The sequence below is a fragment of the Triturus cristatus genome, chromosome 6 (assembly GCF_964204655.1).
Source record: "Triturus cristatus chromosome 6, aTriCri1.1, whole genome shotgun sequence".
NCBI lineage: Eukaryota > Metazoa > Chordata > Amphibia > Caudata > Salamandridae > Triturus > Triturus cristatus.
This window is the reverse complement of record NC_140589.1, coordinates 1649054758-1649080808: the sequence shown is the minus strand read 5'-3', so window position 1 is coordinate 1649080808 and position 26051 is coordinate 1649054758. Positions and strand designations below refer to the sequence as shown.

General features: G+C 41.5%; 1 protein-coding gene across 3 annotated transcripts in view; it reads left to right on the top strand.

The window, feature by feature from the left end:
* MTA3 (metastasis associated 1 family member 3) overlaps positions 1–26051 on the top strand; it is a 988675-nt gene that overhangs the window by 671830 nt on the left and 290794 nt on the right. For all 3 annotated transcript variants that reach the window (XM_085612803.1, XM_085612804.1, XM_085612805.1), the window contains exon 15: positions 22727–22813. In XM_085612803.1, the coding sequence (XP_085468929.1) occupies positions 22727–22813 (87 nt within the window). The remainder of the gene's footprint in view (positions 1–22726; positions 22814–26051) is intronic.

Below are 26051 nucleotides of genomic sequence, written 5' to 3'. Positions count from 1 at the left end.
CAATTTGCTAATCGCTATTTGAGAATAATTTCAAAGGTGCAAGGGTGTCATGATGACACCCTGATGCACCCCTGAAATGAGCATGTGGGTGCATATGGCGCACATACATGCCCTAAGGGCATGTATGAGCGGCACGTGGCACTTTGCAAAATTAAAAATAGTGCATTTTGAAAGGAAATCGCAAATTACCACCAACTGGAAGTTGGTGGTAATTTGCGATTTCTTAAGGATAATTCGCACAACTTGGGTGCTTTTTACATATCATTTAAGAAATCGCAATTTGCGATTTCTTAAATGCTTACGCAAAATTAAGAAATCGCTAAATTAGCAATTCCTTAATTTTGCGATGGGATTTTGCCTAATACATCCCGTTTTGCGAATTTTTAATCGCAAACGCTGTATTTTGCAAATCGCAGCGTTTGCGATTAAAAATTTGCTTGATACATATGCCCCAAAATGTACTTTAAATATTAAATAAAAATAACTCTAGGGGTTCCTTTGCACCTTTGCAGGGACATTGTGGGACATTTCAAAGCAGGACAGTCATTGATGCAATCTAGCCCTTAGTGTCTGCTTTATTGTCATCTGTTCACCAAGTAGCTGTGGTGGACGCCCACCCCCAATCATCTGCGTACTTTTAATGGTTTTTTTGCCTGTTCTACCATGTTTGTTAGGGTGAGCAATGTTCTCTGTGTTTGGAAGGGGCAGATCGTGACTTGCATATGCACCTAGGTTCCTTAGCCAGACTCTTGCTGTGTTTATTTTTGTTTGACTTTTAGCATTTGCTAATCCTGTGCTGAAAGACGTTTCTGCAAAAATGGCAAAAGGCTTTGTCACTTTTCTAATTCTGCATGGATAACACTATGCGAATCCCATGTTTGAAAGCACTGCATGCGAAGCAGATATTTGAGTGTCAGTGGTGTTGCAGAGTACTCCATATGAGGGAGTACTCTAAAAGGATTACTGGATATGGAAGCATATAAGCAGTTCTTACTTCTGTGTTAGAGTTGACATCCTCATTTTGCAAACTCAAATTAAGATGTAATATCGAAAGAGACACTCAAATGGTATTTCCCGGTTCTGATGTTGAAATGGTCAAAACCCTAATAACACACCTCTGATAACCATAACTCCTGGATGGGCAATATAGACATTGAATTTGCAACAAAGCACTCTGCACCATTGTTTCTGTTTGTGAATAATAGTGAAAAGGAACAGACAACATACATACCTCAATGACAGACAACACACACAGCTGTAAGTTCTCCACCCCCCCCCCCGCTTCCACTCCCTATAGGACATATTTTACAATTGCTGTTTCAATAATTGAAGTCCTTAATAAGGAGTCATCAATAACTGCAGCTATGAGGACATTTCCAATATATTTTGCCTTGTCAGATTTGTGTCATGAGATGTTTATATGGAATGAAGTGAAAGGTGTGTGACACCATAGTTCACTATCTTCAAGCTTCTTACGTTATTATAGAGTAATTCTAATGTTATCAAATATTGCCATGAGATACGTGTACAAATCTGCACTACCACATCAAGTTAGATTGCAGTTTTGTGTCAAATTCACTTTTTCATTTAAAATATTGTCACTCTTCATAAATGATGTTATAAGCTGTTGATGGCTATGACAACTGTTGCGTTTGATGGTTTAGCGTTTTGTATTTGACCAAATCGTAGTTTTCCTATTTCTAGCAAATAATGCGATTCACAAATCCACACACAAACGCAAAGAAAAATGGTTAGCTGTTGCTATTCATATAAATACTGCAATAATGAAAGCGAGATCGATTTAATTCAATGTGTATCATTGTTATCATTTGACATAAAATACCGAAACCTTTAACCAATATACCTTTGAAAGAAATAGCATCTTGGATCTAAAATAGGTCAAATATTTTGCAGATTTCCAAATGTACATGCAAAACATTTGTATACAGTATGAGCCTAATAATACACGCATTCAAATACATCTAGACTTATTGTTGACTTAAATTGCAAGAGGTGCCATAAACCACATTTTTTTATGAGAGAAAATCAACATTGTTAAATATTCTGTCAAAATTTGTATGTTTTACACACCCCATATTCGGATACCGACCTAAAATAATATTTTAGCTGGAGATACCATGTAAAAAGAAATATGTATCAAATGATTATTTATTACATGTAGCTACTATAAAGTACTCAATTGAACACCACAAAAGAATTGATGGCATTGTTTGGATTAAAAAAAAAAAACAGGTCTGAAGAGTTCTCACTTTGAGGCATTGTCTGAAGAGCTCCCAATGCATAATGATACTCTTAGCTTCACAAATTAAAAAAATGTGCATGCTGGAAAGCTTAACCACCTAAAGGATATTCCCTAAAGAAAATCACAAAAAAAGAACATTAACCTTTGTAAGGAAATGTGTGCATAACACAGGTACGCAAAAGGAAAATACCTTGAAAAGATAAAGCAATGGTTCAAGTTCACCAGTTATGGTTCCGATAGAAGCTAGATTAATTACATCATCTTGAAAAACATTGCACACTCGTGAAAAGTGAAATCTAGAACTAGTTCAAATTCAATTGATGCATCTGTCCACAAGACCAGTTTCCAAAGAAGGGAGAATCATTGCTGGACGGTTTATAAACCACAAATCCTAAGCATACATCCGTTAAAACTATATATACACACATCTGAATGCACTCAGGCAGTGAACTACGGAAAAATGCAGGTCATTAAAAAGCATGGAGTTTTAGCGATTTTAACTATTATCAAAGATCAGGAACATGTTCAAGATTTATCTGGAAATTCAGCAGAAAATCGTGTCCATCCTTTTAGATCTCAATAGAAATAACTGAAATTCAAATGAAAAAAGAAAAAAAAACGTGGGTGCCGATGCTGTAACTTGCAGTAGGCTATCGTTAATGTATCTTTATTGTTTCAGCTTCACATATGTAGGTCATACACTAAAATATAACTTAATACAAAAAAGTTTACAATTTAGACTCGGAGATCTATGTTGAATCAACCCACGGCTAATACATAAAATAACGTACAACAGACTAACTGTAAACTATTTCTGGTTGGACTGGCAAAATAAATAACTAACAGGGGATTGCAACTTGCTGTGCTAACAGACTAAAAATACTAAGACACATAATAAAAACGAACGTAGTCTGAACATACACATTTTAAAGTGTGCAACCCTTCCCCACACATGTGAAATTCATGATCCAATAATTTATGTGCAAAATCGCAGTTATAAGAATCAACTAAACCCACTTCTCAAGTAGGGAAGAATGTATTCTGGATGATACATCTTGTTGCCTTCCATGCAGTGCAAGTATATGATGCTGCTGCACCAAAGACATTTCAGAGTATGTACACTGACAGAAATGCAGTATGTATGCAGTTCCTAAATACATATAATATGGGTGAAGATTTGCAGACAGGACAAAGAACTATGTCCAGCTCAAATAGGGAACAAAGCGTTCTGGGTGGTGCATCTCGTTGCTTTCCGAGCGGTGTAGATATATTAGACAACTGGCCCGAAAGATATCTCAAAGTCTGCTGCGTTGACAGATGTACACGGCTGCATTGCAATGCCTAATGTTGTGACTGCTGAATAAAGGTCTTGCACACTATTTCCTGGCTGATAGGGACTTTGTGCAGACAAATTTGAAGTTGAATAAGGATCATCCCATGTTGTTTGCAGTTACAAAGAGCAGATTCCTCGCTGTTGTGTGATGAGATTTTGCTAACCGTTTTAATGGGCAAAAAGCCCATTCTAAATTTGATGTACAGCAACCTTTTCAGTGCTGGGAAGAGACTATCCATGCTTAAAGAGCATATTAGATTTAATGACCAGGAACCGTGTCATCAGAGACCTCAGAGTTTGTCCTTTAACAGTTGCAGGTTTGAGGGAGTCTTTGACTCAGGATTTATTCCAAAGGTCCTTGCACCCTAGTGCCAAGATGGAGCTTGAAATGTGATTAAACCATGACAGCTTTCTCGATTTGCTACACAACCACATTTCGTTTATGCTTTTTAAATAGATAGCTGTGGTGTTCCCCACGCTGGTTCCTCCCATTGCCTAGGTCTCCCCTCTATTCCTTGGGTCACTAGGACGTTCCGACATGACATTCCAACTGTGGAGAGAGTGTTCCCCCTCAGTGAAGAGCTGAATCTGTGCTGTGGCTGGGGTGTTAATAATAAACCTCTCCAAGCACATCGTCCTCCTGGTCATTCATTCTACATTCCTACACTGGCGACAGAGGATGGGATCATGCTGAAGAACACCCCAACACGCCAGTACAGGCATGGGTTTGACTGAACCCGGAAGGTGATCGGGGAGAAAGCGAGAGATCATTTGTGGCAACTTTCCCAGTGAGGCTGAACATGTCTTATCGAATGTGCATTAATCTAAACTGTGCTTGTAGTGGCTTCACTTGTGAGTTTGTGAGCAGTGTGCTGTTTTCAGGAGGCAAACTTTGACTTATGTCTATATAAAGCATGTCAAGAACCCATCACCCCATCGCTCTGCATAAATCTCAGCACTTCCCAGCCTTAATCCCACTCTGAAGTGCCTCAACAATGCTTGACTGTGACTATAACTATCATCTGCACTCATTTATCTACGCCTGGAATTGCTGTGTGGGCCACCTCCTGGGTGATTAACTATCTTTGGTAGACAGTTACTTTAATGGCCACTCATATACAAGATCGTTGCTTCTTCCAAGCCTCTCTCTGAGCCCCTCCCCGCTGTCGGTGCTCCCCTCACTATAAGCCCCAAGGCAGTGCAGGCCATTTAGAACGTTCATGTGAACTGAGAATTCCTGTCAGCCCTGACTGACTCTGCAGGCCGAATGCGATGCACTGAGGATTCAATTCAGCTCTGCCTAACTTTGCCCGCTGGACTCAAGCTGACGAACTTGACGCTGGTACCAGTACCGCTTTAGGGGCCTACTTAGCAGTTATTCCCGCTGCCTTCACACACCTTTACTGACTGTGCTCCTGCCTCCTAGCTGCTTTGCTTCACGATGTCCTCTGTCTGCCACTTCAGGATGGCTTGAAAGAAATAAAAATACAAAGGGATGGGTGTGTTATTCCGCCACCTGTTGGAACCTAGTGCATTTTTGGTCATTTTTCTGGAAACCAATGCAAATATGTAAATAATCTATCTATTGGTTTGTGTCAGTAATCCAGGTTTTGGATTTTATGAACACAGTTAATCACATTGAAAGGAACAGTGATTCACACACTATTGCTCCATGAGTAAGCAATGCATTAAAATGGAAAAACATTTCTTCAAGGGTTCACAGTGGCCAAATTAACTTCTAAGTACAGTGGATCACAAGACAAGGAACAGTGATTCATAACTCTATTGCTCCAGAGACCCACAGTGTACAGTTCATGATCCTCATACTATTGCTTTAGGGACTGAGTGTACAGCTTATCAATATTATATAGCACATAGTATTGTATTTGCTATCCTGTAACAACTCACTGTACGAATTACCCTGTGGCGCTAACTGTTTGTAACCCCTTTTGTGTGTATCGTTCACAATGCAAAACATCACACCACCTCCATTCTTCGTGAACAGGCCGGGCGAGCCCCCAATGTTATGGTGCTATGGAGTAAATGGAAAAAGGTTTTTAACAATTACCTCATAGTGTGTAGTCTGAATATAAATGTTGACAGAAATGTAGCATTACTAGCGCATTGCCTAATAGCAGAAGGGTAGGAGGTTCTGGAACACCTACCAGATCTATCAGAGAATGAGGTAGAAGATTCTAATGCTTATGAAATGTGTAATGAAATTGAATAAACACTTTTTACCTAAATAAGCACCATTCTAGAAAGATATCACGTTGGTAAGAGGAGCCAGAGAAAGAGTAAGAGCATAGAAGAATTTGTGTCTGAGCTAAGAAAGCTAGCAGCAACGTGTAAGTTTGGTGCTTCATTAGATGAATGCATCCATGACCAGTTCTTATTAAACTGTAACATAGATCGAATACGTGAAGAATTATGGCTCAAGGATGATCCCCCTCCCCTTAATGAGGTGTTAATAATTTCAAAGCAAGTGGAACACATGCTGTCCTGTGTGAAAGAACTGAAAGTTGGCAATAAAAGCAATTCACATGAAAATAAGGCGGAAATAGATGTAGTGAAAGAGAAGAAAAAGGAGATAATTTCAAGCCAATGATCAGTGCTTCAAATGGCCATGCTTCAGTACTGTCATGACAGGCCATATGGCCAACTGGAGGGAATGCCTAGCATGGAAGGCAGAGTGGCAGGGATGTGGCAAGAAGAGGCATTTTGTTGGATGTTGTAGATACAAGAAAAAGGATAACAAAATGTAAAATCTCCAAAGTATCTGAAATATGTGAAAAAATGATTTCCGACCAGTCATTCAGAGACAAGTTCATAAATAGGGTCCAGTTGATGAACATGGACATACAACCCAGTGGACATTGGGGCCAACCCATCAACATGAAAGGCTACTTTGTGGGGAACATCCAGTATGGTGAGAAGAAAACCCTAACTCAAGTGTACATCTCTGAGAGAGGTGACAACATCTTAGGTTGGCCATTACAGAATACCTTGGAAGTAGTTCTGGACCCTCATGCCTCACCACAAATCCAAGTTCAGGCGATCCAAGAAAACTGTTTTGTACACAAGTTCCCAGAAGTATTCAGTGGAAAACTAGGATGCCTAAAATCCTACATCCCCAAAATTAAGTTAAAACCTAATACAACCCTTGTGGTACCCAAACTCCGCAGACTACCAGTGAACATACAAGATGCAGTAAGAATGGAATTGGAGAAATGATGCGATCAGAATGTCATCGAACCAGTTAATGCCACGGAATGTTTATCTCCCATTGTGGTAGTGTGCAACAAGGTGAGATTATGTGTTGAACTATTAGTGCTGAACAGAGAAGTAGCGGTGGACAGATTTCCTGTACCCACAATTACAGAGATGTTCACAGCCTTAAGGGGAGTCAACATTTTGTCAACCCTTGAGTTGGCGTTCGCTTATTAGCAGATAAAGTTGTACCCTGACTCACAAGGTCTCACCACCTTTGTCACACCCCTAGGTGCTTAAAGGTGCAAACGTATGCCCTTTGGGTTCATTTCTGCAGCCTCAGTGTTCCAAAGGGCTATGTGATCAATGTTCAAAGCCATTCTGTGAGAGTTCTTTTACCAGGCTGATGTATTGGTTTGTGGGGCAACCAACACAGCACATGATCAAATGGTTGAGAAAGAACTCCAGCATCAATTTAGCCTCTCCAACCAACAAGGATGAACTCTGATAGGGTTATACTGGCAGTTTTGAATATACATCTTGCCTTGATTGGTAGCCAGTTGAGTCTCTTTAGTGGGGTAGTGATGTGGTCAAAGCGACTCTCGCCCGAGAGTAGTCTGGGTGCTGCGTTGAGTGTAGCTTTCAAAGGGATGAGGTGAGTTTTTGGGGAGCCGGTGATCCTTGCGTTATGGTAGTCCAACTTGGAGAGGACTAAGGATTGCACGATGGTCTTTAGGTCTTAGAGGTGGATGGAAAGTTTGAATTTATTTTAAGGTGCCTTAGCGTTTAGAGGGCACTTTTAGCTGAGACATTAATGTGTTTGTTCATGTTCAGATCTCTGACGAGTGAAATCCCTAGAGATTTAACAAAGTTGGAGATGGCTAATATGCAATTTAGTGAAGTGAGGTTGTCTCGCTAGATATGAATAGGATAGGACTTTTCGGTTGGATGAAGAGGAGTTCAGTTTTGTTAGGTTTGAGCTTAATGTGGTTGGTGGTCAGCCAGGATTGTACTATGGTTAAAGTATTGTTTAACAGTTAGATGTCATTAGCTGACAACATTTTAGTGTAGAGTTGGGTGTCATCTGCATAAAAAGGGTAGGCTGTTCCAGCTTGTTTCAGGATCATTGTAAGGGGTTCCATATTAAGGGTGAATAAGGTAGGAGGTAGGATTGATCTTTGGGGAACACCTTGTGTGACTGGCGTTGCTGTTGAGGGAATTATTTAGTTTAATTAGCTGAGAGTGTTGGTTCAGGACAGCAAACCACTGAAGGACTGTCCTATAGATGCCTGCCCGTTGTCAGAGGGTGTTTAGGAGAATGTTGTGGTTGACAGAATCAAAGGCCGTGGAGAGGTCCAGGAGGACTAGGAGGCAGGCCTGGTCATCGTCCAGAGACCTGTGTAGGTCGTCGGTGATGTTCAATGTTGCAGACTCTGTACTGCAGCCTTTCCTGAACCCAGATTGGAAGGTGTCGTCCTGGTTAAGTTTTTCAATGTGATTGTTGAGTTGTGCAAGCACATATTTTTCGATACTTTTGGCAAGATGAGGGAGGTTGGTTATGGGTCTGCAATTATTGAGGTCATTCTGGTCAGCATCAGGTGTCTTGATGAGGGGGGTGACTTGGCAGAATTGGAGGAAGGCTGGGATGGAGCCACTGGATAAGGCAGAGTTATTGATTTCATTTTATGAAGGAGTGATCATGTGTTTGAGATTTTTGACAAGGTTGGGAGGAAGAAGGTCGGCGAGGTGAGAGGTTGGCTTTATGCCAGCATGTATTTTGAAGACTACTTCTTCTGGGATAGTGTGAAATTCTGTCCATGTTGCCTCATTTTTCAATTACAGGTGGTTGAGGTTTGTGTCCTGGATGGTTGAGGGTCAGAATTTAGGGGTCGTCAGTAGATGGCAGTGTGGCATTGGATGGGCCCTATTTGCTAGAGGAGGTGTCTGTGGTATGGGGGTGGGCGGGGTCGGTGCCAGTGAGAGTTCGATGTTTGTTATGTTTTCAGACAAGAATGCGGCAAACTTGTCACAACGCTTAGTGGGGCTAGTGTTTGAGTGAGGTGGGGAGAAAGAAAGGTTTGTTGTCTGATGCAGTTGAAGAGGTCTGTTCCTAGATTAGTTGGATCAGATAAAGGAGGATTTTTCTCTGAAGATGTATTTTTTGTATTACAGGGATTTAGCTCGAAGGTTTGAGGGTTGCTTTCTCCAGGATCTTTCAGTCAGTCTAAGCTGTCACCTCTCTTTGTTAAAGTCTTTGTTAAACCAGGATCTGGAGGGGATGCTTGAGTTTCCACAGAGCAATCTTGTCAAGGAGTTCTGCCATTTTGTGTTGTAGTTGGAGGCAAGATAGTCTGTGGGGGCAAGGTCGAGTAGCAGAAGGATTTGGGAACTGACTAATGTTCCTGGCTCAGCTTGGGGGGTTGGGTGTGTGTTTCTTGCCCAGTGTTTGGGGTGGATGGTTTGGGAGTGTACCTTCAGTTGATTAACTTTGAGATCGAAATAAATTAGGTGGTGGTCAGACCAGTACATTGGTAGGATGGAGTGAAGGGATATGGAGTTATGTTAAGAAATTATTGCATAGAAAGTAGAGCCTTTAATGGGAGTTAGCTTATTGCAGTTTTGGGTGAGATTATTTGCTTCAAGGATGGAGGATAGAGCTTGTACTATTGGATCTTTGGCATTAATCAGATGCAGGTTTAGGTCTCCTAGTATGATGGCCATGCTGCCCTTGAGGAAGTTTTGCGTTATGAGGTCTTATAAATCTTCAAATAATTTTGTTTTTTAAACCCAGTTGGTGATAGATTACATGAAATTTGATTGGCGTGGGGGCCTTTGGAGGCAAGTTGGACTCCAAAATGCTCAACGGTAGGGTATTTTGTTGTGTGAAAAGGGGTTAGGCAAAGACCATTTTTGTGTATGATAGCTAGACCCCCACCAGTGCGTTCTTTGTGGCCACAACTAATGATTGAGAAGCCCAGTGGAGTAAGGAGATCGATAAAAGGGGATGAGTGGTCATTGTACCAGATTTCAGTTAGGAAGCCAATGTCGATTTTGTGTCATAAGATGGTTCTGGCTATATCAGTGGCATGCTTAACTGTGTTCTGACAGTTTAAAAGCATGCAGCTTGGCGTAGGAAATGATCTTGGCCCAGGATGACTGAGTTGGATGGAGGTTAGTTGGGTAGGCGGCCTGGGAGAGTGAGTGATGGCCAAGGCCCTACTGGTGCCAAGGATGACTAGGACCTTGTGGTAGCACGGATGGCTTGGGGCATTGTCATTTGTGTTGCTCAGTGTTTCAGCTTCTCACTGCAACATTCCAGTCGTGCTGCTCCTAGGTTTGAGGTGATAGTGGGTATCAGGGATAGTTTGTTGTGGGATAGAGGAAGGAAAGGGGACAGAGTGCATGTATGTGCCTAGATTAGAGTTCGCTATGGATGTACGATGAGGGTTGTAGTAAATCTTAGCGTCCTTACATAGTGAGGGGATTTAATCTAGAATACTGTTGATTTTTAGTTCTCGACGGTCTATAATGGAATGGGGAACAAGTGAAAGGCTGTTGGGTCTGTAGTGGAGAATAGAGTAGGCTAGCGTTCATCGATTGCTATCATGGGGGCTAAGGTAGTGGCCAGCCTACTATGGTTGGAGGACTGGGAGGGTTCAGATGTGGTAGGGTGATCTAACTGGACAAGGGAATTTGGCCGTGAATGGGGAAGAGTAGAAATTGCATTGGAACTACAACTTCAGTGTGTCTGGAGGTGGGAGAGGCTATAGGGGGTGGAAGAGGGGACAGTGCAGGGGGAACTGGGAGTAGAAGGTTCAGCTAGGAGTGAATGGGGGAGCAAGGGTAGGTACTTTGGGGGGTGGAGGATGGGATAGTGGTACAGCATGTGATGATGAAGCAATTGTTTGAAAGCACCTTTTTACATCTGAAGTAGCATTTATAGGAACATTATTTGAAAATGATATAATGATTTACTTAAACAAAAGTTAACATCTACATAATTATCTGATGGCTGCAATCTAATATTTGCTATAATTCATCAAAAGTCCAAAAAGTGTTATGATTATCTTTTAAATAAAAAACACCAGCTTTAAAACAGGATCGTCAAAATGAAGGATTATACCATAATGATAAATATGAGGTAAGTGTAATCAGGGATTGGAAAATCAAGTCTAAATCTTGTAATATTAATTTTGTAGACTTTAGTATTACAGATCTTTTAGCAGGACAGCAGAGTTAGCCTTGGTGATTAAAGAAGGTAAAGGAAATGAAGAAATCAACCTCTGTTCATCAAGATAAACCATGAAGGCGGATTAGACTGCTCTGTGTGATGTAACCATAAGGAAGTTTGTTTTAAAATAAATGCTCTCCTATAATTAAGGACATCTGATAAACCAAAACCCCATTGTTCTTAGCCATTTAAAAAAATGTTTTAGAACTTATACGAGGAGATTTGTTTTTCCATATAAATTAAAAAATACGTTTGTCTATATTTTTATAAAACTGAAGAGAAAGTTCAATAGGTATGATAGAAAGGAGGTAGAAACTATTTGAGCAATAGCCATTTTAATAGAATCAACTTTTCCCCACTGGGATAGATATAAGGTAGACCATTTATGAAACTAGTCTTCGATATAACTGACAATATAATCACAATTTTATGTAATTGATTATTTAATGGTGGGAGAAAATATACTTTTTTTGCCATATTATGTCTTTGTTTGGTAGCATATCAGGGGTACAATAAACACTCAAAGGAAATAATTCTGCTTTATTATGGTTTAGAATATATCCTGAAATCTAAGAGTATTTGTGAATTAGATTTAACAGAGTTGGAATGGAAAATTCAGGATTACCAACATAGAAGATTATATCATCAGCATAAACTGAATTTTTGATAGGGACATTATTTATGATGAGGTTTTCAATTGTCACACAATTTCTGATGGCAATTAGTAAAGATTCAATACGAAGAATAAAAAGTGATAGGGGGCCACCTTGTCTGGTACCGTGAAAGGGACAAAACTATTAGAAATGTGACCATTAATGAAAGGTTTGGCAGACTGACCATAATAAAGAGCTGAGATCATACGAATAAACGAACTGCCAAAGTTAAAAGCAGATAACGTATGGAAAAGATATTGCCAATGGACTTTATCAAAGGCCTTTTCCGCATCTAATGACAGAACACCAAATAGTAGCTGTAATGATGGTCCAACTTCAATGGCATGAAATAGTAATCTTACAATATTTACTGAATGTCCATTTTTCATGAAACCAGATTGATCAATATGAACAATAGCACCAAGCACAGAGGCCAACCTGTAAGAATCTTTGCATAAAGTTTACAGTCTTGATTAATTTAAGAAATAGGTCGATAATTTGAGTCAATAGAGGGATCTTTGTTAGGTTTCGAGAGAACTATAATTAAAGCTTCAGTAAAGGACCTAGAAGTTGATCCTGTACTAATAAAGTGAGTAAATAGCTTGAGTAAATGGAAGCGAAAGGTGAGGAGAAAATGCTTAATAAAATTCAGCGGGAATACCAACTGGACCGGGAGATTCAAATAATTTAAGGTATTAAGTAGCTAATTGCACTTCTTCTAATGTAACCGGTAAATCCAAATAATTCCTAGCTGACTGAGTAATTTTAAGTAAACCACATATCTCTAAAAAGTGACCATTATGCAACATATCACTAGATGGAGGCTTATTATGTAAAGTTGAATAATAATTCATAATTTCATTAACTATTTCTTTGTGACATAAAGCAATTTAACCATTAGAATTATGGATTGCAATATTTAGATTTTTATCTTTCTTAATACTGAGATAATTTACCAAAAGTCTTCTAGATCGATTAGTAATGAAACAAAATGTAGCTTTGCTATTAGACATTTGTATGCCGGCCCTGTTGCTTAATGTCGAGTTTAAATTATAACAGTTTTTGTAGTTGCAATTTATATTTGATGTCATTAGATGTGATATATAGACGTTCATACATTGCTATTTGTTTATCTAATTCTTTAACTCTGGAGTTAAATGAACTGTTGCTATACGATAAAATAGAAATTTTCACCCCTCAGATATATGCCTTAAATGCATTCCATCTATTAACGATTGAACTAGAACGTTCAAGGTCAAAAGAAAAATAATCACATAGTGCAGACAAAAGCTTTATTTTTTTCATTAAGGACAACATTGGTATTCATGTGCCATCGACCTTGAGATTGTTGAGTGGAGCTAGGTGGTACACATTAAATAAGTGCATAATCGAAAATATCAATATTCTGGATCGTAGGATCAAACATTGAATGAAATAATTGACAGGATATTAATAAGTAATGTATACAAGAGTAGGAATTATGAGGATTCTATAAAAAATGAATTGTTTATCTGTTGGATGATGTAAGCTCCAAATATCTATCAATTTGGTAGTTTCAAAAAAGGATTTTAGAGTGAAATAAGCCTTGGGAGGATGATATTTGGCTTGAGATGTTCTATCCAATAAGGGGTCACATATGTGGTTAACACTGCCTTCAATAATAAGCAGAACATTACCTAATATTAGTACTTCCAATTAAAATGAGGGTCATCGTTTGTTGGACTGTACACGTTAATCAGGTGCAAAATTGTGTTATCAATTCTTAACTTTAACTCTGAGGTAATGACCTTCTGAATCCGAACATTTGTTTAGTATTTGAAGATATAATTTTTTTGCTAAAAGAATTGAGACTTTATTTAACTTGTTAAGCACAGGAGAAAGAAATAACATTACCAACACATTTTTTGTTCATATAAGATAAAACTGTATCATCTATAGGAGTCTCCTGAAGTAAATAAATATCAGCTTTTTGTCTTGCTTAATAATCTAAAACCTTTAACAAGGTGTTGTAAACCTAAAAAAAAAAAATGTAATACCTTTAATATTATCCATTTTTATGGAAGAGTTTAGACAGTAAAGAAGAAAGAAGCAAGTAGACTGAGAAAATAAAAAGTAGCTCTAACATTAAGTGAAAGGAAGAGGAGGAAAGACGCAGACAAACACTAAAAAGATAACATAGAAAAACATAAAAAAGACAACATAACAACATACATAATGCTCCACAATCGCACAAACACATATGCAAGAGTGACCTGCCATGACAAAGCCCTCATAGAAATACTTGGAAAAGTAGGTGAGTTAACAACAATTATAGCATAGGAATCAACTATCAGTCACATTTATTTCCATTAAGTGTGGTAACTGTTGATCCAAGTAGAGACGAAGATCATCAAAGTGTGGTAAGGACTTGGAAAAACCGTCTTTCCATATTCTCATAGTAGATTGGTCAAAAAGGCAGCATTTAAAATCACAGCTTCTTAGTCGCAGTCTGAGGTCAGTGAACTCCTTGTGTATTTAAATTTTATTTAGCAAAGTCTTTGTGTATGAAAATGTTATTACCATTGACCATCTAGACAGGATATCTCATGCTGCTTTCCAGATCATCCCAAGAGGATGATGATGCCACAAAACCTTAAAGATCTTTTGACTTGGTTTGTGTTGGCTTGGATTATTATGTGAAGGGATTCTTTGCGCCTTATCAATTTCACATTTTTCTGGAAATGTGAGGTGTAAAAGACGAGGTACAGTGTTTCTAAATATTAGTTACAGGTATTGCCTTCAACATCCTCTGGCAAACTAAAGATACGCAGGCTATACTGTCTATTGCCATTTTCTAAATCAAGCAATGAGCTACTCATCAGCAAAAATTTGGCTGCAATAGGCAAGAGAGGAAGGCACATCTAGATGACTCTTGGATTGGCTGCAGTTTCTAGATCGTGATAGGAGGGAATGTGTTTGAGGTTTTTATATTTGTAGGTGGAATCTCACAATGCAATTACTTGTTTTCACTTTTTAAAGTGGAGGTTTTCAAGTGGCAACCACTGTGATGATTTTCAAGCAGTAACTGTTTATAGAACTGGTAGAACCAGTGAACACCTCATTTGTATTGTGGGCTTCATATGTGGCAATTTCAAAGGAGATGCTGGGTATAAAAAGCAGTAATGGCCCTATTTCAAAGTACCATGGTGTCACAGTCCTCAGAATTCTTCCTTGAAGAGATGAAAACAAGAGCAACACATGAATAATTAGGCAGGCTATGCTTAATGTATTTAATGATTGCTTTATGTTGCTTTTTTATCCCTGACCAGACCAGTGCAGTTGTCAACAAACCTAACAAATATTACACCCAATCTACTCTAACACTGTTCATCTCTGAGTATGCAAACCAAACATTACTAGACAAGGTAATCCATTAGATAAACCTTTTACAGAAAAACTCTGAAGCATAACACAGCTAGATAATATTTACTCTGTCTCTTCAGCACACAATGCTGACCACTTTGCATTTTCCCCAAATTGCAGTAGCTCTGAGAAGGTAGATCCATATCGATTTTAGGCAGGGGTTTCACATGACTGTTAATATTCCTATGTAGAAAGAGTGGAAGGGTCCTTGAAAACCTAGCCAGACTCACAAAACAAAATAAAAATAATTCTTTCATACTCCTTTCAATGGATGTAGATTCACTGCCTCTTGCAATGAGCCTGAAAAACTGTGCTACTCGCAGGTTTTCAGGTATGCTACTGGCAATGTTGTGGCATTTTGATATGCTGCTATTTCTCCATGCCGGATTGTGCACAAAGTACAATGGTACAACAGAAAAAATAGACCCAGTGTGGTATCGTCCACAGAGAAAACCTTCTGCCCATTGAAAAACCCTTTCTTTTGCAACCACACAATGTTTGGGGGTGTTAGGTTCACCTTCATACCCTGGAATGGCATTTACTCCAGTCCTTTTATTGAGCAAATCTCAGATCATTTCCAAAGTGACAACTTGTAAGGAAGGAGTTTGTGAATGTTTAAACCATCATAAGGCAAACCACTCAACCCACCTTCTTCACAACCCTCGTCTGGGCTTTAGCACTGTGGAATTTTTCACAGTCATGAGGTACAATTAGCAAGTGATAAATATATTGATTCCTACTATGTATCATTTTCTGGATGCCCAAGAGCCATAAATACAGACACGTTTAGCCGTAAAACTGCCTCATATGACTATAAGTTTATGTATATATTCATATTTTCACAGAGAAAAAAATAAATGTTAATGGAGGTTATAATTAGGTTTGGTAATATTTTACTTTATATTAAAAAAACAAATGTTAAAGTGCTGTTATAGTTTGCCAAGGTACTTAGATTATAGCTTACATTTTTTGTTAAGACCTACAACTTCACAGAATAAACCAAAAGTCTTTATAGTTTATAGTTAGGCTTTTTAATAATTTTAAATCTATTGTTCTAAAATAAAAAAAACACTGGAATTCACCAATTATAGTTTACTGAGCTGACTATAACCTGCACCCCATCCATGCACTGCTTGTGACCTCACATATTACATCATTCAATGCTTGTCAAATTGCGTGATTGGTGACATCACTACTTACTATAAATAACAAGATTGGGGAGTGTAGAGGTAGCGCCCTACATGGGCATTGGAGGTGGATATGTCCTCCACATAGAATCAGTTACAAAACAAAGGAATCTACCTCGGGGGGGGGGGTTTGTTGGAAGAAAGAAAGGGCTGGTGTCAGATATCATGGGTAGTGGAAGGTGTGTATCCTACAATGGTTGGATGCACACTGTGTTTGTTTAAATACCCCTCACACACCAAAATAGCCCTTGGTGTCATGCTTCATCATAGGGGTCTTCCCGCCCCGCTGCGGGACGGTGCATGCTACGACCTGCGACTACGCGGGAGCACTGATGATGTAGTGCTATGTGTGATGCAAGAGGGAGGGTCTGTGGTGTATGTAGGTGGGTGAATTTAAAAAGGACCTGGCCTCTTAGACATAACAACTTTTAATAGGTCAAGGGAGGCTGGTGCTATTAAAAAGGTGGTGCGGAGATGTCCTGCATAATGTGCGGATACTCCTAATGAGTCAACATGCTTCGATGCGGCAAGGCATCTTCGTCAGGACAAGAAAAAGATCCCTCCTATATTTGCTATGTTTACTCTAAATAGAGACTAGTAATGTTTGTGAAAATGCAGTCAATAAAGCATTTATATACAATACCTAAGGGTATGCCTTAATCAGTGTTTATATATATGAGAAAGAAATGCCTCATGAACCTCAAGAACGGGTGGATAAGACGAGGTCACTTGATAGTGCCCTGTGAAAGTCCCTGGCTCAATGAGGGTCCATCAGCGGAACCGCAGGATTAAGGCATACCATTAGGTATTGTATATAAATGCTTTATTAACTGCATTTTCACAAACATTACTAGGTCCTTCAAGAGTACCCTGTGATCTTCTGCTCAATTTTTTTATATTTTGGCCATGGGGGTGTTTTTTCTCCGATATCCCACACAAAGGCCAGGGTGTCAGGGTATCCCTGCCATCCCCACCCCACCCCATCTCTTATTTGTTTTTAAACTGAAGACATGTGGACCGAGTCACAGAATCCTAAAATAACAGCCTCAACATTTCTATTGATGTTGTGGCCAGCCAATCAGATGGCTCTGTAACACAAGACAAATACCTGTCTCACTGTACCGAAGGGGCCAATGGAAGAAAAAAAAAACTCTCATCCAATCTTTTATTTTTAATTTCAATTACCTCTGGAGTATTGCAAGGCCAACCATCAATACTTAATTTCTCAAAAATGGCTGAACAGATTTAGACCAAATCACAAAAAGGAAGTTTTCTGAGTAGCGATCTAGCTCTCTGCCAAAGTTGGTGTAATGCTTTTTGGGATCCCATTTTTCTCATTCCCCACTGGATGGATCACCCTGAAAATTTCCTGGAAGAGGCAGAGGTGGATGAACTCTTGTTTGGAAATGTTTCATGAAGATTAGTCAAAGGCGCCAAATTTATGAGAAAAACAAAAAAATGGTCTTGCCATAGAAACTCCAACCTAACTATAACAACGAAGTGGTGATTGCCACTATGTATTGTGTAAATATATATGTATATACAGAGAAACACACGCCATGGCAGTGAATATTAAGGTGGCCAAAAGCATGGGTTATTTTGAGAAACTGTACTACTAAACAGATGTCACATGTTTGTCACTAGAGTGCCAAGGTCAAATTCAAGTGTATTACCGAAGTACAGGAAAACTGACATGAGAAAAAAACGTTTACTGCATAATAGAGTGCAATTATCAATTACTTGTTTAGAACTACAGGATATTAACAATTATTATTATTTTGAGTTTTTTATAGCTAGGTGATTTAGAAAGATCTGGCCATTAATCATCATCATTACACAGAGAAACAACTCCACTAATAGTCCAGAGGCCTCTTTATTCTCATGTTACCTTACTACACAAATGTAACCCATTGAGTTCTGGTTGAATAACTTTTATTTAAGCAAGTATAAAAGGGAAAAATGCTTTGGCATAATCCATCAATGCAGAGGCACAGATCTTAATATGAAATGTATTACCTTTGTTGAGGAAGGCAAGGACATCATGACTCACTCTAGATTTGTTCTGTCATGATTTATAGTCCCTCTCTACACTCCGCAATGGTAATAAATAGCATATTACCCTCTGCACATCTGCATAACACCCACACAAACAGGCAAACATATATATATATATGTATGTGTGTATACATACACATATATGTCACTTTAAAAAACTCAAGCTTAAAGTAGCGTTGTTGTTAGGTGAAAATGTCACATACAACATAACATTTTAAACAAAGAAAAACTGAAATTCACCATTTATAATTAACTGAAGCAACAATAACTCGCACCCCCGCCATGCACAGTATTGTCATAAATGATGAAATTTCAGATGTCATCAGTGATGTTATAAGTGCTGTTACTGAAAAAGTCATCAGTGATGTAATATGTGAAGGTATAAGCTATGCATGGTGGGGGTGCAAGTTATGGTTACTTCATTTCAACATAACTGGTGGCTTTCAGTGGGTTTTTTCTACTTTAAAATGTTATTTTGTAAGTTATGTTTTTACCTAACTATGTCACTTTAACCTTTGTGTTTTTTCAGTGAAATTTCTAGGTTAAAAATATAAAGTCAACTCATTATGTAAAATGCATGCCTATTGGCTTTGTCAAGGGGTGGCTACATTGATATACAAAAGGAATCTATTGTATTTGTCAAGATATCATCACGACAATATATAAAGGCAAGACTATTAGCTATGTCAACAATATCAAACAGTTCAGAATCTTTCTTTTGCACACCTAAGCCAAATAATAGTCATACATCCAACCACAAGAGTCCGTTTATTTTCAATGTGTAGGGCAAAGCTCCACTTCTGTGAATGGTCGAAAAATGTATCAACTTTTCCTGGGGTCATGTTATATAGACCCCAGAAAATGCAGGGTTAAGTATATTTGGTGGGCTGCTGCATTCCCTGCAGCTCCCCATAACACTTAAATAACATGCTGATGGTGCCCCTGCCCAAATTGGGGCACGAACATGAACATAATGTATATGAATTAGCCCATTAAGGGCATTATGAGACACTTCTTACCAGGAGCAGTGAATTACAGAAGAGTGGTGCTGGTTGCTCATTTATTATTAATTCCTGTTTTATATGGTGTACTTTTTTTACTTATTTTGTGGGTGTCCTTGCTTTTTTGTCTGGTGCCCACCAGCTTATGAATGTAGCCCCTATTGTAACGGTGGCAGCTGGCTCATTTTTTCTTTTATTCCGTTATTTATTCATTTGTATTTTTGAGTGGTTGCCCTGGTCCCACCAGGGCATCCCCAACTCTTTAAGACAGGGGCGGAGGGGGGCCCACAGTCTTGTCCATGGACCCTACAGCCAGGGTGGCTCCCCTGCCAACATCCATCCCAGTGGGATAATGTAATGCCCTATGAAGTTGTCTTACAACAGCAGAAGGTCAAAAGATAGAATACTGGATTTAAGAATCATGTTGTTTGATATGCTCTTATGAACAGGAAAACAAGGTCTGGAATTGGTAAACTTGTAGTTTGGATGAGTGAATTAGTGAATCATGCTCTATTGCAAGCTATGTCATAATAGAATGCACAGCTATGAACCTGAATCTTACAACCTTAATGATAAAATGTATACATTCTTTTTAGAATATACCTTACGTAAAATTGCACTGAGTGCACGAATATGACAAGGGAAGTTATTGGAATAGTCTGGTTGATAACTGTCATGCCTGCTGTGGATTTCACATTTGAACACTTTGCTTTATATAGTGACAGAAGCACCAGCTGCAAGTTCTATGTATGCACCGGTAGTAGGGATGAAACCAACTTATTAAAGAATATTGTGGCTGATCAAGTTGTAGAGAGAGGTTTACAGGGTATAAACCCTAACCAGAGTATCCGATCTCACACACCATTTTGACAGCAATTTTTCTCTTTGACCCCTCTCCCTAAGCCTCTTAAAGAATCTCCACTTCCCCAGATGGCAAACATCTGTACCAAAACACATAACTCGATCTACACGGATGTTATAAGTGTATGTCTCAGACAATGGGGCTCTACCTCCGGATGCACATATGGCAGACTCCATCCCGACAAAAAGACAGGTCTGTTCCTTGGGTTTACAGGCTTATGCCAACGTACAGACAGCCAAGCTATCTCTCATGTTACACTGGCCGACAGGCTAAAGGTTCCTGCAGAACTGTTCCTCACATTACACGTATTTCAAATGCTCACACTTCAGGAAGAGTAGTTAGTCCTCCAGTTACAGGGACCCAACTAATTCAGGTGTCAGACAGAACAGCAGCACTTCAGTTTACAAAATTCCCTGTTACTTCCAACACTGCAGCTCTATCTGCCTGCTGACACTGATGGTCTTGTCTCTAACATTAGACAGCAGAATTAACCCTTTCACTACACAGCTTTTAAAGGATCAGGACTCAGAAAATGGTTATTCGTCTGGAAATACATCTCTTACTGACTCCAGCCTTAGGGATAAATGTGTTAGATTGCATAGTGTTTACAGGCTTGGGCCTGAGCCAGTATTGACTCTCCATGCGTCCAGATCTTACAGGATCTCAACATGGTGTGACATACGATGGTGTTCAATGGTGCTTCATGTGTGTTAGCAAGAGGATGCCCCTTTGTTTGTTCTCTACCTGTATGGATGACACTGTTTGCTGCTGTAGTAGCAGGAATGGGATCTAGCCGTTCCATGTCGCACCATGAGGTAGATGCTGATTTACTGCGACTGGGTAATGCTTTGTTATTGTTCTTCAGTCAAGGAGGCAGTTTCCTCTTTGTGGAAGAAGGACTTTGATGTTGGTTTGCTCCTTGAAAGCGAGCACCACATGCTGTGTGGCAGCAGTGAGGGCATGGGATCCAGCTGTAGCGTCTGTCCGGGGTTGTATTGAAGCAGACTCCGGATATAGTTTGTTTTGGTTTTTAGGGGCGGGAATGGGTTGTAATTTACACTGTTGCATAGGACTGGCTGATGCTTGACTGTGTTGCAGTAGGCCGTGACTGCTTTGCTGTCTGGCAGCAGAAGGGTTTGCCAATGTACTGTGTTTGAGCAGGCAGGAGATTCTGCATTGATGTCAGCAGGAGCAGTCTGTCCACCCCACTGCTGCCTTTACTACGCTGCTCTTATCAGCCATATCGCCCACATTGTCCTCTTCTATTACCGTTAATGAGAGCCCACCATAGTGAAGGGTCTTGGGGCTTGGAATGGGGTGATAGCCTCTGTGGGTGAATGGAAAGGAGTGATATTTCCTCATAGCCAGGGAAAAGAAGGCTGCACGCCTCTGCAACTAGAACGAAGGAGGTAGGCATTGCTTGCAGAATTGCATTGGTACTTTAGGGATCTCGACAGCCCCTGCATCTTCACCTTTTTCTCAGACTTCGGTTTCCTTATTTAAATAAATAAAATCTCTGTCCAACACATCTTCGGTCACTCCTACAAGACGTGCCAAAAAAGACAGTCGACACTGTTTTAGAACCTCACCCCCCCCCCCCCCCCTTGCCCCTACATATAGATAGAGGCTGCCAGCACGGTTTTATAACATACCCTTTCCCCCGCCCCCTCATCTCTCAGCAGGCAATAGCGTATGCTGCTGCACTAACCTCCAAACAAGATGCTTTCTTTTGCTACCTGCACGTCATTCCCTTCGCTTACATTAGTATGCGAAAACTTGCCATTGTAATTGAAATGTGTTCTTTTTAATGATAATATCTTGCCCGTCACAACTCACTCCGAATTCTACATCTTCTGTTGGATCTTGGAGTCGGAGGCAGTGTTTGTATTTGCAGAAGGTGGCAGCCAATAAAGAATCTTGAAATATCTTGGCCTCTGGACAAATCGAAACCAAAGACTTTTATCTCTTTAAATAAGGACATTCCAGGGGTGTCCTTATTTAAATACATCAATACAGTGGGATCGCTACAGAGCGTAAGATATTCGAGAAGAACCATTAGGCGCGAGAAAGTATTGCCCTCATAAAGGTCGAGGGCGTCCCCCATTCGTAATGTCCTGGGGCAGACGGGTCTGGTACGCGGACTCCTTTCTGCCCCTGGTCGCCTTGCTTTCCCTACGGCCCAGTGATGAGTCCCCGCTGTAATCGCACTAATCGCTGCCCTGCCGAACCCGAAGTCAAATGTAGGGATTCATTTCCTTGTAAGAAGAGGAATAGATTTTAAATAATTTACGTGGCATCTATCATGCATGGCTAATGACAATTACGGGTAACGCATTTAGTAAACGAGGGTTTGCTATTTACATGGCATAAAAAGTAGATTTTATTTTTTTCAGATGTACATTTCTGTCCCAGTTTGTAGAAATGTTCAGCATAATTGAGCCGTAATAGAGTAGACACACATTTCTGATTCACAACAGGAAGCTATAATAATTCACACTTCTTGATGCTTTTTTCCTTCATCTTTTTTAGACGCAGAAAGACATTCGGAAGCCATTGGAAGCGGCCTGAAGATCCAGAGTGCTAGGAAACCTTTATCCAGTATCATCCAGCATCTAGGTGGGTGCAGAGTTAATCCCTGGAATGCACGCGCCCTGATCAGCGCCTCTTGCCAGGGTGATTTCCGAGGTGCTATATATACACACATGGCTGCGCCTAATGACTCGCATATAAGACTCCACTATTCAGGCTGCATTCGAGCTTGACGATCCATGTCATTCGGCGCTGGGGGAGGAGGGGTGCAGAAGGCTTTCATTCAAATGATAGTTATTAAAATACATTTTGCAATCATTATAGAAAAAGGTATCATTATGTCAGGAACCAGAGACATGCAGTGTAAACAGAGCAGGGAGGAAGTCATCCAGCAAGTACACATTTTATGGTACTCAACATAATTCTTTTTGATATATTATAAAATCCCACAGGTTCCAGAGCAGGGATGCAAAGTGCGCCCCAAGGGCACGCATTTCAAGTGAGTCCCTGGCGTGATTGTTACAAAGACCCTCCGAATAATCGGATCCGCTCTTCGTAAGCTTTCATTAATTCTACGGTATCTAAAGGAATTTACCATGTGCCAAATATTATAAAAGTTGCACCAACGTCCCAGAGGGTGTCTTTTAATACCGCTGTAAATATAGCTCTGACTTTCTCAAGAGTTGCCATGGGGCTGGTCTTCACTCCTCTCTCCCCGCCCTTCTGAAAAGCTCCCCGGGTCTCACTGAAGTCTTGCTTGTTTTCTTTGAAGACGCGTTAACTCCCCCCTTGATGCACTTCTGTGCTTCCCAATTAAACGATGCAAATGGCCTCCCAGCCCCACCGGCCGTGGACATCATTAACACTTGAATTGCTTTCCACTAATTCTGAGTGTTGCTTTGTCTGTAAAGCGCATTGAAACAACGAGACCCCCGAAGCAAACCGAGGGAGCTGAGCTCTGAGTGCTTCCTGCGGTGTCACTGTCAGTACTTTGGTCGCGTTGGATGGGTTCTTAACGGGAGAATGTGTTGGATCAGTATTTCTTTTTTTAATATAATTGCTCTTGGGGTGTAGTAGGAAAGCTTCTCGGGGCTGGGGTGGCTGTAGAAGGGAATGTGGTGATTGGGGACATGTCTGAACTTGTCATTCTAGGTAGGCTCCTACATGTAAAACTATACAGCCTATACCCTACTCTGATTCTGTCCTGCCTTTCGTCACCCTGTTTTCCCCAGTGCTCAGTGATGTTTTCATTTTTAAATCTTTTATGGTAGGGGGCTGAGTGACATGATCAGGTCTCATTGTTTGTGCTTTCATCACAAGACAGATGATACTTAACTATGTTTCAAAGTGGGCGCTAGGTGGCGCACGAGTGGAATGGCCGCACTTTGGTGAGGCTCCCGCGGGCTGGCTTACTTATCCTTCATTAATCCTGCATCGTTCGCTTAAGCGACTAAAGAGCAAGGGATACGAGTGTGTCTTCCCCTGCTGAACCCGAGGGTGTGGGAGCGGTGTGCAGATGACCCCGTTTGGCAGGTGAGCGGAGGAGGAGACGAGGGGCACGGACGCGACCGTGCTGTCTGGTGGAGCACAGAAGCGGCAGGAGACTCTACGCTACGTGAGGCGGCAGGCCTAGAGCGCCAGGCCAGGCCCGAGGCGGTGACTGTTGCTGGAGGAGAGAGGAGACGGGGCCGCACAGCACTAGGGCTTGCCTTATCGTGGAGCGGGCGTCCTTGAATGCCCGACGCTGAAGTGCAGCTGTGGAAGCGCCATCGGGGGACGAGGGAACCGAGGAGCTGCTGCCCGCGACGGTGGTTGAGGTGCGGGGCGGCTGGCCGGGCAGCGGAAATCTAGCCCCCGGCGGCGGCCTACTGACGTGAGGTGAGCGGGGGGCGCCTTCGTCCACAAGAGGGCAGTGGAAAGGCCACTACGGCTCCGGAGGCCTGTTCGGAGCATAAGGGAGTGCTGCTCTGAATGTAGAAGCTGGGAAAGTGGTGGTGGACTGCCGGGGAGGGACGTTGCAGATCCTGTGACCCAGCGGGAAGGAAGATCACCGCTGTCGGTCCCACGGCCGGGCGCCCAGGCGTGACCATATTGTTGGCGCTGACGAGTTGGGGGCGGAGGGACCCCGTGGACCGCCACAAGCCAGGAGAGCGGGACTGCCGCTGAGGAGGCACCTGCGCTGCAGAGAGGGGTCGCAGCCCAATATATGCCCATCCGCTGAATGCGCCATGAGGACTCCTTCGGAGGAGCAGAGTGGTGAGATAGGGCTGATTGTGGAGAACTAAGGGGGGGGCCAGGTGCGCTCCCAGCACAGAAGTGCCAGAAGACCACAGCTGTACAGAACGACAGGAAAGCCCCCAGAGTGTCTTGCATGCATACTCTCCCTGACTACAGATTGGGCCACGATGGGGAAGACGGACGCCCGCCAGTCGCGGCTTATGTTTGACGCAAAAAAGCGGTGCGGCCGCCGGCCTCGGGGGAGGGCTGTGGAGAGGGGGCGGCACACGCGCTGCAGGAACCCGCGCCCACGGATAACATGAGTGCACTGATGCTCGAGATGAAGCGAGGGTTTGCGGACATTGGCGGGAAAATGGATGCTATGGCGACAAGGATGGATTCCATAGTGCGCACTCAAGGAGGCGGAACAGCGAATTTCCACTGTAGAGGACATCGCGGAGAACGCACAGAAGGCGACAACACAGCTTGACAAGCTGCTCAAAGTCATCGCAGCTAAAAATGAGGATTTAGAAGCGCTGTCGCAGAAATAATATCCGCGTTTTGGGAATCCCTAAAAGCACGAACACGGGGAGAATGGAGGAATATATCGAGAAGATGTTGACCAAGGTGGTGGGGGCAGACCGGCTCGCCCCCCACTTTATAGTGGAACGAGCCCACCGCTCCCTCGGGCCGCGGCCGCCGCCGGGAGGAGCACCCAGGCCTATGATAGCTCGTCTACTGAACTATAGGGACAGAGATGTAGCCCTGCGAGTTGCTAGAGAGCAAAGGGACTTAAACTATGAGGGAGTGCCCTTCACAATGTTCCCCGATTTTACAATGCAGGTGCAAGATGATCGCCGCAAATTCCTGGCAGTCAAGCAGAAGCTCAGACAGGCGGGAATAGATTACACTCTTCTGTATCTTCGCGTCTCCGCGTCACGCATCAGGGTAGACAGACTATCTGCACCACGCCGCAACAGGCGGAGGAATTCCTGAAAAAACTGAAGAAGCAACCTAAGACGGCGTCGCGTCAGACGGAAGATGGGTCCACTCCGACTCCCGACGAGGACTAGCACTGGCAGCAGGGCAGTAAAGGATGATGTCATAG